We start from the raw sequence: 18,252 nt of genomic DNA, 5'->3' as shown, positions 1-18,252 counted from the left end.
ATCATTCCTCCATCAAATAATAACAATTCCTATCAGGAGCGCCAAACCTGTAACCCTTAACCCCATGGGAGTGTGGGGCTTGGCTGTACTAGAGTCTGAGTCCACACATACCCTAATCATATGAATAATCATATGTATATACTTCAGTTCATCAAATATAAATTTATTTAAGATATTAAATAAATACCTTATTGAATCAGTAACAGCTTTTTGTCATTATGTATTTTCTCAATAAAATGCCAGAAAAATAAAAACTGTTACCCTAGGCCTTTCCAAGAGAACCAAAGAAAAGTAAATCCATCTGATGGATCAATTTTAATCTAGCAATTGGCAAAAACCAAATAAATGACGATGATTCATGCTGGCTATGTTACAAAGAAACGGCATCCTCATTTACTACCGGTAACACAAGACACAGTGGTACAAACGTTATGGAAAGCCAAATCTGATATTGGAAACCGGGATCCTTAAAAAACACATACGCTCTTTTAAGCCAGGAATTCCACTTCTAGAAATGTGCACAGATAGTTCACTCAAGAATGTCCATCTCAGAGTTGTCTGCACTGGGGGAAAAAAAAAAACAACTCAGAACAGTATAGGGATTGGTTAAATTGCATGGCCTCCACAGAGTTAACAACCTTTAGTCAATTAAAATATAGATTTTCAACTCAGGTTAAGTGTTTGAATTAGAAATAGATCCCTAATGTCCTCCAGGTGTCTATATGGCTTGCTCTCTCACTTTCTTCAGCCATTGACGACAATGTCACCATCTCACTGAGACCTTCCTTGGCTATTCTATTTAAACTGCAATCCAGTCCCCACCCCACACTCTGTCACACACACATGCACTTTGTGCCCTTTCTCTGTTTTTCTCCTTAGCACACATCACCATCCATCACTATACATTTTACCTGTCTGTCTTGCTTACTATCGCTGGAACAACATGGGCAGGTATACTGCATGGGTTTGGTCACTGCTGATTGTTCAGCACCCACAATACGCCTGGCATGCAAGCAGCATTCATAAATATCGGCTGAATCACTAACAGTATAACTAACTGAGAAAGCAGGTTATATCAGTAGATACTATTATGTTGGTGCAAAAGTAATTGCGGCTTTTGCCATTACTTTCAGTAGCAAAAACCACAACTGCTTTTGCACCAACCTAATACATAAACTTATTTTTGTATTTCTCTAAGAGGAAACGAAAATATACACATACAGAGAAAAGAGGTCTAGAGAGAGCAAGGTTTACCATTTAATAGACCTGATTCATAGGATTACAAATGTTGTTGGTGAAGGTCTTTTCAAATGGGGAGGATTTAGGGGGCATAACTCTGTGTCTTTTCTAATTTTTCTTAGCATATTGAATCCGTAATAAGTTGGGGGATGGGAGGTGTTGTTTTAATTTCAAACCGAAGAGTCACATGCACAAGAAGGCCAGGGAATCACAGTTGGACAGCACAATCCTTGAGACTGAAGCAGTGGTTCTCAAAGGCATTCCTAGCAACAGTACCCCTGCAAAGAAATTGAAACCAGGTCTCCTGAAATCTGGGGGTAGAGTCTGCAGCAAACTCAAAACTTCTTAGAAGTCTCCCAATTGATCTTAAAAATTAAAGCAAACATTGCATTCTACCAAATAATTTATCTGTCTTTGTCCTATCATAAAAATATATTATATTATTTACCAGCTAAATTATTTAACATTTTCCCAAAGCCTTTGTGTTGATTTTGCAGACAAAGAAGATGCTCTACGTATCCCCCACCCATTACAACTACTCATTTGAAAAGCACAGTGCCAGGGTGCTTAGATGTTTCAAGAATACATACTGGCTTAATCTACCACCAAGTTCTTACTGAAAATCTTAACTTTTCAGTAAAGTATGTCCCAAATTTATGAAAGATCACTGTGAAAACGTCAATGAAATAAAGTCACCTGTTTTGTAAATATATATGCATATAAAATATGTGTAAATAAAATTATCTTAGTAACTTCCTTAAAATCATGCTGTAACTCTCCCCATTCAAAGATAGTTTAAAATAATGATTAAGCAAATAAATCCTGTTTGGTACTAGTTAATTTTTTTAAGTACCAAATCCTTTTCCCTAATCTGAAACACTAATTCAGTAACGAATGGATATGCCTCTATCTTTGACTAAAACATTGAACAGGGCTTAGTTAGGTCAATTCTACAAATACTTCTTAGTCATACACTCTGCACAAGGTAATGTATAAGTGCTTTAAGACACTTCATCCTTTATTTAATTGGAATATGAACGCTATTTTATTACAAACATGTTTTCACACTGTTAAAACATCAAAGCTTATTTCTTGCTGTTTTGTTTTTTCACAATTAAAATGGATCTCATTGAGTCCCTCATTTCAGTTTAGAAGACTAAGGCTCCAACAAGGCAACTAAAGGGACGTAAGGTCACCAGCTAGAAGCAAAGACAGTCTCTGAGACCCCCATCTCCTTAATGTCCTGTCAGAGCTCTCTTTACCATGTCTTATATAAGATCATACATCTCATCAATGTACCTTCTAACACTATTGAAAACACATTTCTATTTCTCCATAAAATAAACCAACTGCACTTTTTTTTTTTTAGACGGAGTCTCACTCTGTCGCCCAGGCTGGAGTGCAGTAGCACGATCTCAGCTCACTGCAAGCTCCTCCTCCCAGGTTCACGCCATTCTCCTGCCTCGGCCTCCCGAGTAGCTGTGACTACAGGTGCCCGCCACCATGCCCAGCTAATTTTTTTTGTATTTTTAGTAGAGACGGGATTTCACCGTGTTAGCCAGGATGGTCTCGATCTCCTGACCTTGTGATCCGCCCGCCTCGGCCTCCCAAAGTGCTGGGATTACAGGCGTGAGCCACTGCGCCCGGCCCCAATTGCACATTTTTAAGGGCCACAGAATTAACAAATCAGCAAGTTCCATTTATGTTTCTATATAGATCTGTATGTCTACAAGGTTAAGTGCAGACATACACTGATACATTTAGCAAGATAAATTTAGTTTGAAAACACTTTCTTTCAAGTGATAGGTTTTGTCTGATGGCTTTGAATAAGTCCAATATTTTAAAAACCTAAAGACTGTGCTTCATTTTAAATATATGGCAAATCAAATAAATTACACCAGGTACAAATTAAGTCAACTTAATATGCTTTCTGCTACACTTCTTACAGTTTGTGACAGTTATACTTATTCACATTTTGTGTTAAAAAGGGAACACTGATTCCTTAACAACATCTAATTTTCCACAGCAAGACATTAAAATAACCACCTGCTTTGACCATAGCCAATCGTTCTATTTTTAGCAGCGGACTTTTCTTTACCAAAAACAATGCATACATTTCCAAATCAGCTTGAAATGCAGGTTCCCATTCCAGGCATGATGACAGGCCCTCTAATTATATCAATCCAGGAAATTCACTCAACTTACAAAGGATAAGATTCATCATATAAAAATCATTCTGCTTCCTCCAATAGAGCACTATGTAAAGACTAATTTTAGTAACAGCAGCAAATTTATTAAAAGTTCAAGTTTCCTATTTAAATTCCTGCTTTTTCTCCTACATGAAATAATTTTTGCAGGCACTGTCACCATTCTATTTGTGACAAGATTTGTGGTGTATCTAGCATTATAGGTATTCAATTAAGAACTATTATCGGGCCGGGTGCAGTGGCTCAAGCCTGTAATCCCAGCACTTTGGGAGGCCGAGACAGGCGGATCACGAGGTCAGGAGATCGAGACCAGCCTGGCTAACACGGTGAAACCCCGTCTCTACTAAAAAAATACAAAAAACTAGCCGGGCGAGGTGGCGGCCGCCTGTAGTCCCAGCTACTCAGGAGGCTGAGGCAGGAGAATGGCATAGACCCGGGAGGCAGAGCTGAGATCCGGCCACTGCACTCCAGCCTGGGCGACAGAGCGAGACTCTGTCTCAAAAAAAAAAAAAAAAAAAAAAAAAAAAAAAGAACTATTATCATAGCACTAAGCAACAGGGATGGGCTTCTGAAAACAGTTAAGTGGAAGTAATGGAGACCTAGTGAGGACATAGTTCTGGAGATTGAGGGGGGAAAAAAACAAGTAGTTCAACTAGTATGTAATAGACTCCCTTTGTATGCTTAAAACACACACCATTGATTTATTAGAAGGCAAAATATGTATGACTTTCCATACTTATAAATCAAGGAGTCTTACAAGCAGAAAGATAATCCTCAAGAATGTAAACCATTCTTAGCATTATCCCTCCATCTGTAAACTAACTGCAGAGATGGGTCCACAGCTAGTGAACAGCTCACGATATAATGAGAGGGATTTCATAAGGTACCATTATGCATGCTGATACTTCTGATGCACTGGATCATTTTACTTCTTCATGCTGAAGATGCTTCTGGAAAGCAGATGCAGCCTCCTCCTCCTTTCCTAAGTCTTCAAAATTGCCTTCTCTCTCACTGTAGGAGAGGACCACGCTTCAGTTCCAGGAAACCCCAAGAGAAATGGAGAGACGACCCTCTAGGGAGCAGAGTAAGAATACCACAGGCTCCTGCATGTAGACAGGAAGACAGGCAGAACGGGACTAGGAGCTGAGCAAGACCTGGTGGTGTAGATGGCAACTTGGCCTTGATGTTGGAGGTGGACAAAGTGCTGACCCCCCCACCCGCCAGACCAACCTGCCTGCCAGGGGTATATGCTTGGGGGATGAGGGTGTAAATTTATAAGGTTTTGATGAGCAGACTATACTTCCCTAAGTTGTAAGGTCATGAAAAAGACGAAGGGAGATTCTTGGTCACAGAAGAGCAAAAATACGAAGGCAGGGGCGGAGCACACGTGAATCTATGGCACGCATCCCGGAGAAGCAACCTCTTGGACCTGCAGCTGTCCTGGCAAGTGAGCGTATCCCCGACCACAGGCGCCGCGAGAAAAAATATTTCCCCGAGAGGCTACTCTACTTGTGTTATAACTTAGGGAACCCCACATTGCAGGGTAGAAAGGATTTCCTCCGGTCGTTCTTCCAGACCCTTCTCACGTTGAAGAGGGCCGCGGGCCTTGTGCCAAGCTGGACGAATAAAATACACGGTGGAGAGAGTGGGGCCGCGCAGTGAGGGGCTTCCCGCCAGCGGACCCCACCCGCAGGCCCTACAGTCACCTGAACCCAAAGGTCCTGGCGCGCCCCCGGGCCGCGCCACCGCCCCTGCTGGGCCCGCGCAGCGTCTGGAGGCCGAGCCAGTGCTGCTGCAAGATCCGACCGCGTCCAGTCGCCATGGAGACGAGGAGCTCACCACAGGACCGCTCAAGGGCTGAAACGAGGAGGGCACGCACCGCCCCCACGCCCGCGCGTCGCCACACCCCCTTACGCCCATGCGCAAGTTCACAAAGTACCGCTGGCCTGGCGCGTGCGCAGACAGCACCGCGCCAGACAGCCGCTCGCAAAGCGGGCTTCTAGAAACTTCCGGGCCCCGGCTTCCTTCCCTACCCCTACATTCTGCCACAAAGGGCGCTAAGCAAGTCCTCGGCTTAACCATCTAAGAAACCGGTGCCTGCTTTGCAGCGGCCTCGTTCATCTCCACTTGCTGACTCTTTATTGTCCGGCTTTTCTGAAAACACTGTGAAATGCAAAAACGAAATCATTTGCCCACGCGGAATGGAAAAGCCCACAGTCGGAGGGACTACTTCCCACTGTGCACAGTCCACTCTAGAAGGATAAGGAAAACACGTAGTGTGTAACTGCTAATTTGGCTTTCGCAAGTCCCGCTTGAATTACGTAGGGTCTGTGGTACCAATTACCCCACCAACTCCCCGCCTTCCCGCCTCTCCAAGGACGCGCAGCGTCGGCGCAGGCGCTGGGCACGGAAGCGCTGGGGGCGCGGGAACGGCCTGCGCCGTGCTCTGGCCGCCTTGAATTGTGGGAGATGTAGTCTCTTGTGCGCGCCCCATTGCCGCATCCCAGTTAAGACCGAGGTCTTCAAACTACTATTCCCAGGAAGATGGGGGGTTTCCCAGGTGACTTTGCGAAGACATGGCGGGGACACTGTGAATGTCAGCCCAGAAGGTAATCAGAGCGTGTTGATTCAAAGAAAACAGAAGGGAAGGTAGACATCAGGTTCTCCCTGGAGATTTTTCGTTTTCATTTACGCTGCTGAAGCCAACGTTTTTGCCTAAAACGCCATGTAATGTAAACGTATAGGTTTGAGTACGTGTCCGGCCAGATGTGTAGTGAACCCGAAAACTTTCCTAATTGTAGTTAGCATCGTCCCTAAGCGGAACGATTTTCTGTGAACATGATTTGTACTTTTCTTCGAGCCATACAGTATACGGAGAAGCTGCACAGGTCCTCGGCAAAGCGATTGCTTTTGCCCCACATTGTGCTTAACAAAGCGTGCTTGAAGACTGAGCCCAGTTTGAGATGGGGGCTTCAATATCAAAAGAAAACAGTGCGACCTAGATGTATTCTTGGAGTCACCCAGAAAACCATCTGGACGCAGGGACCGAGCCCCCGGAAAGCAAAGGAGGGTAGCAGCAAACAAGTGTCTGTACACAGGAGTCAAAGAGAGGGAACCGCCGTCCCAACATCACAAAAAGGTAAAAAGGAGTACTTTAATGATTGGTCTTTCAACAGACGTGACAAGAGCTGCCAATGCTCTTTTACACCAAGTTCACTACTAAAGGTGAAAAAGCAATTCACATGAATTTTTAAAAGCCGTTTAGACATAATTTAGAGCTAGAACATATAGACCTACAGTTTCCTTCACAGATTGGAACTCAGATTTGAAAGTTGATCTTGGATTTGATATAACTTTCTTTCGTTATGTTTGGGAAATTTTTCTCAAGTTGTATTGGCTCTGTTACATATAATAAAGAGTAATTGGATAGGATAAAAAGAGAGAGAGATTATTGAGTCATAATCAATAGGGAAAACTTTCGTATGTTACCTGCAATAATAGAAAAACATATAAACTAGAGAGGATGGAATGTAATTTGTCAGGGAAAGTCAGAGATGTGTTCACAGATATTTTAAGATTTTTTTTAAATTTCTTCATTTCGCATGTGATTTGTAGGAAAAAAAGGACAAAGCAATTTAGACCCCATGATTATACCACACAAAGATGACTATTTTTAACATTTTGCACTTTCATACACATACCTTTTAATAATTTTTAACCCAAAAAATTGAATCATATTCTACCAATTGTTTTGTAATCTGCTGAATATGCCAAAAACCTAGTTTTTCATTCGTAATAGTTCAGCACGAAGGAACAATCCGTATGCAGAGGTGAAAGGCATAGAAGTGGCAAACAGCATGTGTGTCAGGTAATCTGGCTCAGGCAACAGTGCTGCTGCTTGCACTGCATGCCAGGTCTGCTTAGGGACCCCTTCCCTGATCTGCACCCCATTCAGAGGTGACAGTCCTTGTTGCTGAATGAATGGATGGGAGCAACATTCCCAAATATGGAATATGCTGTGTCCAGAATTCAAAGAAACATTGTGGTAGGAGGTATAGGGTACAATTGTCTTTTACTTGAGAGGGCATGTCCTGGCACGCCCCAGTGTAGCCCCATGAGGTCGGCTCATGTGTTGGTGAGCCTCTGCATCTTTGTTGGACCCACCTCTCACACTTGCAGCTTGTCTGACCAAGCCTTCTAACACACTTGCCACTTGTTACTTCTGGGCTCTAACACGATGGTGTAAACATAGTAGACAAATGTGATATTCTGCTGAATGTCCAGAACAGCATTATTCAAATAAAACTCATAGAAATGTCCTATATCTGTGCTGTCCATTTGGGTAGTTCCTGACCACTTGTAGCTATTTTGAGCACTTGAAATGTTGCTAAATTATGTTACTGAAGAACTGAATTGATTTAATTTTAATTAATTTAAAATTGAACTGAAATACCCATGAGTGGCTACTGTATTAGACAGCCCAGATCCAGAAAGTTTCACTCCCTTAAGACTGTAACAACAGAGGGTGAGAGAATTAGCAAATCCTGGTCAGGATCATAAACATACACTGTTATTATCTGTTTCATGTTACTACACACTACTCCTGCTGCTGCTTCTGAATAGAAGGCATTCTTCAAATCAATGGCCAATACCATGAGATTGTGTTAATGCACTCCCCTGTAAAGTTACAATGTGTGGTATTGCATGTGTACCCCGGCTGCCACTTGGTTGAGTTTGCAGTTAACCACTGTCATTCTCCAGCGCCTATTTGTGTTTTGTAAAGGAAGACTGGTAAATTACAAGGGACTGTGATAGGCACCACCATGCCTGTATCTGAGGTCTCTAAGAATAGCACTCTTTCTGCCATTCCCCATGGATGTGATATGGTTTTTAATTTATTATCTTGGTCACTGGGGCAGTTTCAGAGGCTTCCATTTGACTTTTCCCACTCTGATAGCTCTTAACCCACTTCCAAAGGAACTAAAGTGGGAGTTATTGTTGCCAATTACTCAGTACATCCCCTTGATTTATACATTTGGAAATCAAGGAAATTATTACCAGATAAGTCCCTGGACCCAGCTGTGAGCTTCTTACATGCTGTCGGGGGGGTGGGGGGTGGTTGGGGGGTCATCATGACTCTTTGGGTCCTTGGATATCACTGTCAGCACAGACTATGTCCAAGTTGATAAGTATAGGTCCTTTTGGTGAAGGACAGGGGTAGTCAGTCACATACACTTTCCTTCAGTAAATGGGTTCCAGGTCTGAAAACTGGTTCAGGTCCAGAAACGGGGGCAATGTTCAGAGCTTTGCATTAGAGCAACTGCCTTCAGCCTCAGGAGTCATCTGAGGTTAATTTCTCATGACTGTGTAATTCAGAAGCAGCCTTGTCCGCTGCCCTTGAGTCTTCCCCTTGAGAACACTGTTCTAGTCATCAGCTCTGTTGCCCTCTGTAAGTCAGACACTCCCGACTGCCACTCCAGCCTTGCCGTTAGTTATGATGGTGGCACCCACCTTGACTTCTGTTTAACACCCCAACCTGGTCTCTGCTTCAGAATCCTTTCATCTCCATTTCTGTCAGGGCATCCTGCTCTATAAAGATGTTACTGTGGCTTCCTTGTGGCTTTGGTATACAGTGTCCTCCTGTCGCTCCTAAGAACATCGTCAGCTGGTGGGTTTTGGGGCTTTATATCTTATATCTGTGGTAGCATCCCCATTCTTGGAGGCTGTTGAGCCTTTCCTGTAGTTTGCCATGGCTGTTCTGTTACTTTTACTTAATGTGGACCATCACTGTCTCGAAGTTTCCAGGAGCAAACCTAGCCAGCTGCATATCAGTTCCCAGGGTGCTTGCCTGTTTGCTAAATTCATCACAGGAGTGTGCCCCATGCTGATCAACTCTCAGCTGCTTTTGTGTTCTGTGCCTTGACACACCACCCTTAAGAAGCAGTGGGGTCTATGTTTCCCTGGCTGCTGCTGGGGAGGCCTCCAGCTCCTTCCAAGTATTGTTCCTTCTCATCCTTCTCATGCCCGGTTGTGTGGTAACTTGGCCAGGAGGGGAGGTGGAGAGACCTCCTGAGAGCAGCACGTATCTTGCTAGGCAGAAGCCCCCACCCACCCCTCGCCCAGTTTCCAAGATGGAGGAAGTGTCAACCAGACAATGAGCGGCTTCTTCAGGGCTAGAGGGGTCAGGAGAATCTGAGGATTCAAGATTTTTTTACAACATTGACCTCAAGGGCCCCCTACCCAGCTTTAGGTTCCCTTTCCTCCCAAATCAGGACCCTGGCCTTGGTGTAGGAGGTCTCATGTGCTTGAAATGCCAAACTCCCGTAAGCGCTTATGCCCCAGACCTGACCCCCGCATTTTCTGCCCTCTAGGTGTAATTTGAGTCTTGTTCTGCCGGGAGGAGGCTCCTGCCCTTGGCACTCACCTTCACTGATGATTAGTTACACACATCATCTCAACACCGTCCCTCTCCCAGATTATCCATGGCCCCAGCCACAGCCATCTGATATAAGTCCTTAAAATTGCTGATTCCCCCAAACTCCCAGAATAACACACCAGCCAGTACCTTCCCTTCCACCAGTGTTCCATCCCAGGTCCCCATTGGTGAGAGCTGCATCAGCTGCCCTACAGCTGTATGACAGGTGCTGTCAGTAGCCTCCTACCACCAGGGACAGGGTCCTCATTGCCAGCCAGTGGCCAGCGAGCCAGCTCCAAAATCCAAATTGAGAGCTGCTTACCACTCCCAGTAGCACCCGTTGTAGGTTGGCTTCCCAGGGAAGTGGGATTTACGTAAGGAGGTTTATCAGGGAGTGCTCTCAGAATACATCTTGGGGGTGAGGGAAGCAGGACTGGGGAGAGGGAGAAGCTGAAGTGCATTTGCAGTTGGGGCCTCAGCTGCTGCTCCGGGGACCTCTGGAGCTGAGCTGGCCAGTCACTGTCCTACCTAATGTGGAGGCTGAGTCTTAACGCTTCTGCATCAACCAGGCGTTGAGTATGGGCTGGTCCAGGGATGTGCCGTGACCTAAGTGAGGAAGCTGTCTTATGGAATGCCCAGAGAGGAGCTCAGCTGACAACTGTCAGCTTCCAGTGTTCCCTGCAGCTGGGAGCACCCATACCACAGCACCCACTACAGGAGGGGTAGAGAATTGCAGAAGCAAATAAATGGCGTGAGGGTTTTTTGCATGAAACTATTAGGTCTGATAGGGTTGAGAACGTTAGACAGTGAGCAGCTTCTGTTGGAGACAGCTATAAAGTAACAAATAAATTTTTTAAATGTGTAGAATATGGAGAATGTTTAGCACAGGGCTTTATATATAACAGATATACAGGAGCTGTTGTTTATCCAAATAAGTGGAAAAGACCTGTCAGATACCCTAAGCAAGGCAGGAGTGAATTTTTGGAACGGACAGTCAAAAACCCAAGGTGTTAGGGCCAGTGACCTGGTTTGGGTAACAAGGACAAATAAGGATACTTACGAGAACTAATTAGTTGTTACTGTGTTCTCAACCTGGAACTTGGCACATAACCGGCAGGTAATATTTATTGAAATTCCACACTGAGAGTGGAATGAGTGGTGAGCCCCAACTCCTGAACGTCGGAAGGGAAATTGGATTTGTGACAGCTGTTTGAGTCAGTCCCATGAATTACACAGACTTTGGCAGATGAGGTCTTTTTATTATTTGAATAATGTCTTCTAAGTTGGGAACCTTGCTGAAAACTTGAAGGATCGTGATGCGCTAAAGACTACTTTTAAACAAGCATTGTATTAGCTAAAGACTTATTTTAAACAATTTTGTTTTATAAATGTAATAGAAGCTTTTTATATAGAACAGAAAACAGCAGCAACCTCTGTTAAAATTTTCTTCTAAAAGTTTTTTTCTTAAAAATGTTTTAAAGATTTATATTTCTGAAGTCTGAATTGCTAATGTGGTGAATAAATTAGTCTATAAACATAATGCCAGGAGGTGACTCACTTTCTCAGCATCGGTGAAAAGCATAGTCATAATTGTAATGTTAAGGTAGTGTAAGTGTAATGTTATAGCTCTTTGCATATATATGAAGATACACATAGTAGATATACAGTAGCTGTTGGTAAGTGAAAAAATAGAAAGACTCATCTGATATGCTAAGCAAGGCAGGAATGAAATGTTGGGAGGGACAATCGAGAATCTAGGGTGTTGGGACCAATGATCTGATTTGGGTAATAGGGACAAATAAGGGTATTTGTATATGTATTTCTGTATAATACAAATACATTTATTTATAGCTATACATATGTATATACGCTGTCCCCTGACACTGTCTTGATTGAGTTTCTCTAGCTCTCAGAGCATCTGTTTAACCCATATGCACGTATTTTATTAGTGTGGGAAAACAAATGTCTGGTCTGTGCATATTCTTCATTTTCTAAGTTTAATTCATAAATCTTTCTGGCCAACCAAATTCCTGTTCCGAACACAATTCTGTTTTCATGCACCAGTCAGTGTGAGATGGGACTGGCATTCGAGCTAGTTACTGACTGTTAAGAGTTGACACCCATTTTGATCCATTCAGTCCCTTACCCGTTCGGTTGACAGAAGCCAACACTCTTCCTAATCTGGGAGTGGCAGACCTTGGTTCAGTGTTGCTTAACCTATGGCAGTTGTGAACTGGATCGCTTATTAAAAGGATTTCTTCATCCTGAATTAAAACATAGATTCCCAAGCCCTACTCCGAGAATTCTGCTGAGGCGCCGACACACAGGGAGTTTTCAGAACAGCTGCCCCTGAGCACACACAGAGCCCTTGCTTTGATCTGAAGGCTGCCTTTCTCTCACAAGAAGCAAAAAGCAGCATACAAGCACGCCTGCTCCCAGCCAGCACACGTAACCCATTGGTGTTTTCTCTTTACAGTGAAAGAAGCTGGAAGAGATTTTACCTATTTCATAGTGGTGCTTTTTGGAATCAGCATTACAGGTTGCAAAAAACAGCAAGTATAAGCCCTTGAATGTCTTTTCAGCTGGCCTTTTTCTGTTGTCCTTGCTTTGCTTCATCTTTGTTTTCTGTGATTTCAGGTGGCTTGTTTTACACGATTTTCAAAGAACTTTTTTCTTCATCCAGTCCTAGCAAGATATATGGGAGAGCCTTAGAAAAATGCAGATCACATCCCGAGGTTAGTTCTCAAGATTGAGTTACATGAACTCTGATGAGTTGGGAGGAGGAAGTGGGCAGAATTCAAGAACCAGTTCTCACGCTAGTGAAATTCACATAATAATACATAATGGTTGACTTATCATTACATTATTAGGTCTTTGTTCTTTAAGAGAACCCAAAACTCAGTGTACAGATGTTTTCATGCTAATTGTACAAGAGAGTCATTTTGCTGGTTGTTCATAGATACTAAATTCTTAGAATACACCAAAATACCAAACTCATGGTAAGTTTCTAGTCTTTTTAAAGCCTGATGCATGACCTCATGGTTGTGTGGCCTGGGAAGTGCCAGATTTCTTACTCTCTGATGGAAAGCTTCAGCACTGAAAATATTACTCATTGAAATCCAGCTTCATTCACATTGAAAGATAACAGCCGGTAACTGTCTGCCATTATCATCATAAATATTAGGGGTGTTCTTCACACAGACCAAGGGGTAACATCCTAGCTCGCATTTGCAGCCCCTAAAGAGGAGAAAGATTTGAATCCACAGTGTGCTCAGTATAGAGCCCAGTGCTGATCTGCCCTGGGGCCCTGGCTCTGAATGTTCCACCAGTTTTTCTAATCGTGTCAGGAAAGCTAAGGATCTCTGGCATCTTTCCTTTTAAATCCACTGATTTCTCTTCACTGAACTCTGGACAGTCAGTGGTAACCATGGAAAAAGAGGCAGGGAGGGTAAAGTATCTCAGAGGTGAAAACCAGGAAATTAGGAAGGTTCCCATGATAGTTATTGGGAATCCAAATTATATCTGACAAGAAACATTCTTTACAGACTCCGGAAGTACCTATGGGTGTAACCTTATTAAATGTTAGGACGCGTCTCTGGAAAGAGATGAAGAGTTGCTGTTTTATTCACAAACTCAGCCTTTCATAGATTTTTTTCAGCATTTTGAACAAACAGAATATACAATAGTGAGATACTATTAAAGTCATACCTTAATTTGCTGCCTGAAAAAGCTCTACAAATAATAATGAAACTTTAACAATTTTGTCACCATTTTTAAGGGGTACCCTTCTCTTTGCTGGGTACCGTGTCTGCTTGAAAAACAGAAAATCTTGATGGGTGTTGATATTTATATGTTTAATAGATTAAAGTAAATTGTTCTATCTGTTTGTGCTATACAATTCTGAAATATCATCTTACATATTACTTCTTTTTATCCTGGAAAATGTGATACTGAAGATACTCCACAAACGGACAAAATAAGATAAATTTCATAGAGTTGAGGGTCAAATTTTTTTAGTTTAATATCAAATTTATATTTTTGTGGGGGGGGTTCCACAGTATTTGCATTTTGAATTCAATAAAATCTACATTTCTACTTCATGTGGATTTTTCTCGTTAGAAATAATGGATTCACACCTGTAGCTCTGATTTATTTTAAATGTCATTATTATCTGTTTTCTTTTTCTTCACTGTGTTTAGTGACTTTAAAATTTTTTTATCTCATATTTTAGTGTTAGATGTTATTAATTAATTAAATTTCATTAAAAATGTTCATATATTTTATCTTCAAACCATAAGGGGTTAGTAGAGAAACATCTGAACTCTGTGTTGTTATGTTTGTTTTCTATAAGGGGAGCAGGAACTGCATCATTTCAACCTACATTGTTCTGAAACTACAAGTCACACCATAAAGCTACCTATTTTAATCTGTGTGCATGAAATATTTGTTTCAACCATTTATGGGATGATTTTTGTATAATAACCCTTTTTTCAGTTTTCTTATTGGAGTGGTCATTTTTTGTTTTGTTTTTTGTTTTTTGTTTTTTTTTTTTTTTTTTGAGACGGAGTCTCACTGTCACCCAGGCTGGAGTGCGGTGGCATGATCTTGGCTCACTGCAGCCTCTGCCCACTGGGTTTGAGCGATTCTCCTGCCCTAGCCTCCTGAGTAGCTGCGACTATAGATGCGCACCACCACGCCTGGCTGATTTTTGTATTTTTTAGTAGAGATGGGGTTTCACCTAGTTGACCACGCTAGTCTTGAACTCCTGACCTCGTGATCCACCTGCCTCGGCCTCCCAAAGTGCTGGGATTACAGGCGTGAGCCAGGAGTAGTCATTTTTGTAAAGGTCCTATGCTTACTGATTTTTTTTTCCTAAAATCATTTGGATTGTTAGAAATTATTTCTTTAGTAAGCTTAAAAAATAACACAAAATAAAGCACTGTCCTTGTTCTGCAGGTAATCGCTGTCTTTGGTGAGCCTCTTAAAGGCTATGGGGAGGTGACAAGGCGGGGTCGCCGGCAGCACGTCAGGTACCGTGGCTTGAATTCAGAGGAAGCTCTGGGGAAATTTTTAAATGAAAGGAACTTAGACTGATCCTTCGTTTTCTTGACAGTTTCACTGAATATGTAAAAGATGAGCTGAAACACACGCGTGTGAAATTCTACATTGAGGGCTCTGAGCCAGGGAAGCAAGGAACGGTGTATGCGGAAGTAAAAGAGGTGTGGGAATTGTGGGTCGTGGGGTCAGAGGTTCTGAGCGCGGTGTTATTTAAGTTCTGGAAAGGAAAATAATACCTGGAAACACTACATTTTTTTCAGAACCGAGAAAGTGGTGAATATGATTTTCGATATATATTTGTAGAAATTGAATCTTATCCTAGAAGAACCATTATCATTGAAGATAATCGATCCCAAGATGATTAAAATAAGCAAGCAAGCAGGTTTCTGACGGATGTTGAATGGCGTGGACTCACTACTCTGTTCTTCACAGCTGTCTTCCAGAATGTGTTCAAAAGACAGGGAGTGTATGGTTTATAAAGTGAATCTAATACAGTGTTTGTTGCATTTAAACAAACTAGACATTTTCTTATGGAAAAATTATGAAATACAGCATATTTTATGTTCTCCTATTGACTCAATCATGACAGTATTTCTGCTTTAACACCATCTTTCATGATTAGATGTTTGTTATTGAAAATTTTACGCCATGTAAATAAAGGAAATAGATTTTAGTATTCTATTCATTTTATATTATAGAACTGTATAATGTCTGCAGAATAAAATTAACAAATATGTCATTAGCAGCTGCCTTCCACATACTTTGGAATCTGACTTGAGATAAACGTGAAAATGGGCCGGGCGCGGTGGCTGAAGCCTGTAATCCCAGCACTTTGGGAGGCCGAGACGGGCGAATCACGAGGTCAGGAGATCGAGACCATCCTGGCAAACACGGTGAAACCCCGTCTCTACTAAAAAATACAAAAAACTAGCCGGGCGAGATGGCGGGCGCCTGTGGTCCCAGCTACTCGGGAGGCTGAGGCTGGAGAATGGCGTGAGCCCGGGAGGCGGAGCTTGCAGTGAGCCGAGATCCGGCCACTGCACTCCAGCCTGGGTGACAGAGCGAGACTCCGTCTCAAAAAAAAAAAAAAAAAGAAAAAAAGAAACGTGAAAATGGTTGAGGACCATAGGGAACCAGATGGTAAATACATTCTTCAAAATTGTGTGAGTTTTAGGAATCTGTCTCATATTTCCCCCTCTGTGAATTAAGGGCCTTGTACACAGCAGGAAAAGTACACACTCCCAAGTCGGGTAGACCTGGGCACCCATCCCACCTTTTCTAACAGGGTGTGGGCCTGCGCAGGCACCTTAGCCTCATCAGGCGTCCCCGTTGTGTGGGTTGTTAGGATGGCAGTGTGATGGGAGGTACAAGCCTGGACCATAGAAGGCGGCCATGAAGTGCTCTCATCCCATTTAGAACTTGCTTGCACTGATACTTCTGACTGCCAAAGAGCATGGGAGTGAATGACAGACATACTCAAATATGTGTGTGAGGCCCCCTTTAAAAAAAGGGGGGGGGGAATTCTATTTTATTTGAAGTATTTGCTGGAGATTTGGCAAAAAGTGACCTTCACTTACAAGATCCCAATTCCATATCTGTATAAGTCCTATGTGCATTGGGAGGGGTCTAGAACCATGTTTATCTGTGGTGGCTTCATTGTGAGGTATCCCCTCTGATGTGTTTGTTCCATCTCCCTTAGAACTGTCTGTAGAGGAATTTCTGATGTGTTCTTGAAATTTTGGGATATTCAGGATAGAGAGACCTCCAGGCAATCTATCTTGCCTGTTTACTTTGTCTCCCTGCTTAATTTAGTTAGTTTCTTGGTTTGACTGCTTGTTTTAGATGTTTTTAATTATAAAAATTTCCAACATTTGAGGAGTATAGAAAATATTATAGCAGACCCTCTTGTCTCCCTGATGTAACACACTTTGACTGGATGAGTCCTTAACTTAGACTTTCTCTCCTAATCATTTTTTCCTTTGCTATAGAATGTTCAGTTTCAGTATTCACTGAAATGTCAACATTTAACAGGCTGAGAAGTTCCACTTGCTATCCTAAACTCAAAACAGCAGCCCCGCTCTTCAAAGGACCTGCTCAAACTGTAGCTTGCTGAAGAAGCCCAGCATCTGAGGTCAGGTGGGGATTTAGCCACCCTCCATGGCCCTGTCATTTGGCTTAAGACCGTTTGCTTTTTCTAGATTCATTTTTATATACCTCCCATTTAATGATATGCTCATGCCCCTTTAAGATCTGAGCTTTTGGCCAGACACAGTGACTCACACCTGTAATCCCAGCACTTTGGGAGGCCAAGACAGGTGGATCACTGGAGGTCAGGAGTTCAAGACCAGCCTGGCCAACATGGTGAAACCCTGTCTACTAAAAATACAAAAAAAAAAATTAGCCGGGCATGTTGACGCACTCCTGTAATCTCGTCTACTTGGGAGACTGAGACAGGAGAATCGCTTGAACCCAGAAAGCAGAGGTTGCAGTGAGCTGAGATCATGCCACTGCACTCCAGCCTGACTGACAGAGCAAGACTTCATCTCAAAAAAAAGAAGAAAAAATTCAGCTTTTATAATTAAAAATAAAACTAAATTACTTTTTCAAAAGGAAAAATTTCGGTATCTGTAAGAGATTCTTCCATACAGCCACAGGAGAATGTGATGTGTAACTCTCTAGATCTCTGTTTTCGTTACCTCTGATGTACCCTACTAAATGTTACAATTTCCCTTTTTTGAAGACCCTCTTTAATCCACTTTGATTGTGGTGTCTGTGTCCATGAGCTTACTCCCACTTTTGCTCTGAATTCTAGGGCACATATCTGACTCTGCCTGGTATCCCCCTTCTGTCATGTTTCTGAATTTGCAAATGCTCTGATCATTTTCCTCCAAGGCCTCTGTCACTCCTCCACACCTGATCAGTGAACTCTTTTCACAAGTAACTCTAGAGCAGACTCTCCGGTCACTGTTTGCTCTTCCTCCTTAATGAAGAAGGCAAGAGTTTATCAGAAGTTCTGCTTTTAGCCCAGTGAGATTTCCAGCCTGACTGCCTTGCAAGCTGCCTTCATAACTGTTGTTGATCAATGCTAGTAATACTTTATCCATTTCCATTTGGTAAGCCACTACAATATTACTTCTGTTTCTCTTATTCTCATCCAGAGACAGTTCCCCAATTCCTAATTCATAGATTTCCACTCAGGGTTACACTTACTATTGATTTTATATAGTACCACTCATGTGTTCCATCTGTTAGATTTCATGCAGCATATTGTTTGAGGGTACGCTATATGTCAGACTAGAGTCGTCCAGTGCCACCGAAATGCTTGGGGGTGGG

General features: G+C 42.6%; 2 protein-coding genes across 3 annotated transcripts in view; one reads left to right on the top strand and one right to left on the bottom strand.

The window, feature by feature from the left end:
* Nucleotides 1–5,364, bottom strand: part of FBXO15 (F-box protein 15) — a 77,843-nt gene extending 72,479 nt beyond the window's left edge. The window contains exon 1 of one of the 2 annotated variants that reach the window (XM_011975896.1): nt 5,153–5,364. In XM_011975896.1, coding sequence (XP_011831286.1) covers nt 5,153–5,268 — 116 coding nt within the window. In that variant the 5' untranslated portion in view covers nt 5,269–5,364. Of the gene's footprint in view, nt 1–5,023 lie in introns of both variants that reach the window. The other variant, XM_011975897.1, reaches the window with a different exon arrangement.
* Nucleotides 5,365–5,990: 626 nt separating this feature from the next.
* On the top strand, nt 5,991–15,647 carry TIMM21 (translocase of inner mitochondrial membrane 21 homolog (yeast)). The gene is made up of 6 exons (XM_011975895.1): nt 5,991–6,585; nt 12,338–12,400; nt 12,499–12,596; nt 14,818–14,891; nt 14,975–15,080; nt 15,180–15,647. The coding sequence occupies exons 1-6, from the start codon at nt 6,285–6,287 to the stop codon at nt 15,282–15,284; spliced, it is 747 nt and encodes a 248-aa protein (XP_011831285.1). The 5' UTR covers nt 5,991–6,284; the 3' UTR covers nt 15,285–15,647.
* Nucleotides 15,648–18,252: the final 2,605 nt, after the last annotated feature.

Source organism: Mandrillus leucophaeus, unplaced genomic scaffold, assembly GCF_000951045.1.
Source record: "Mandrillus leucophaeus isolate KB7577 unplaced genomic scaffold, Mleu.le_1.0 Scaffold16, whole genome shotgun sequence".
NCBI classification, from domain to species: Eukaryota; Metazoa; Chordata; class Mammalia; order Primates; family Cercopithecidae; genus Mandrillus; species Mandrillus leucophaeus.
This window is presented reverse-complemented; position numbering and strand designations above follow the sequence as displayed.

Excerpts from the sequence above, each read along its gene's own strand:
- TIMM21 (XM_011975895.1), top strand. The coding sequence starts at position 6,285 with ATGATTTGTACTTTTCTTCGAGCCATACAGTATACGGAGAAGCTGCAC. Across the intron at positions 6,586-12,337 it reads CGTCCCAACATCACAAAAAG|TGAAAGAAGCTGGAAGAGAT; the intron begins GTAAAAAGGAGT and ends TTCTCTTTACAG. Across the intron at positions 12,401-12,498 it reads TTTTGGAATCAGCATTACAG|GTGGCTTGTTTTACACGATT; the intron begins GTTGCAAAAAAC and ends CTGTGATTTCAG.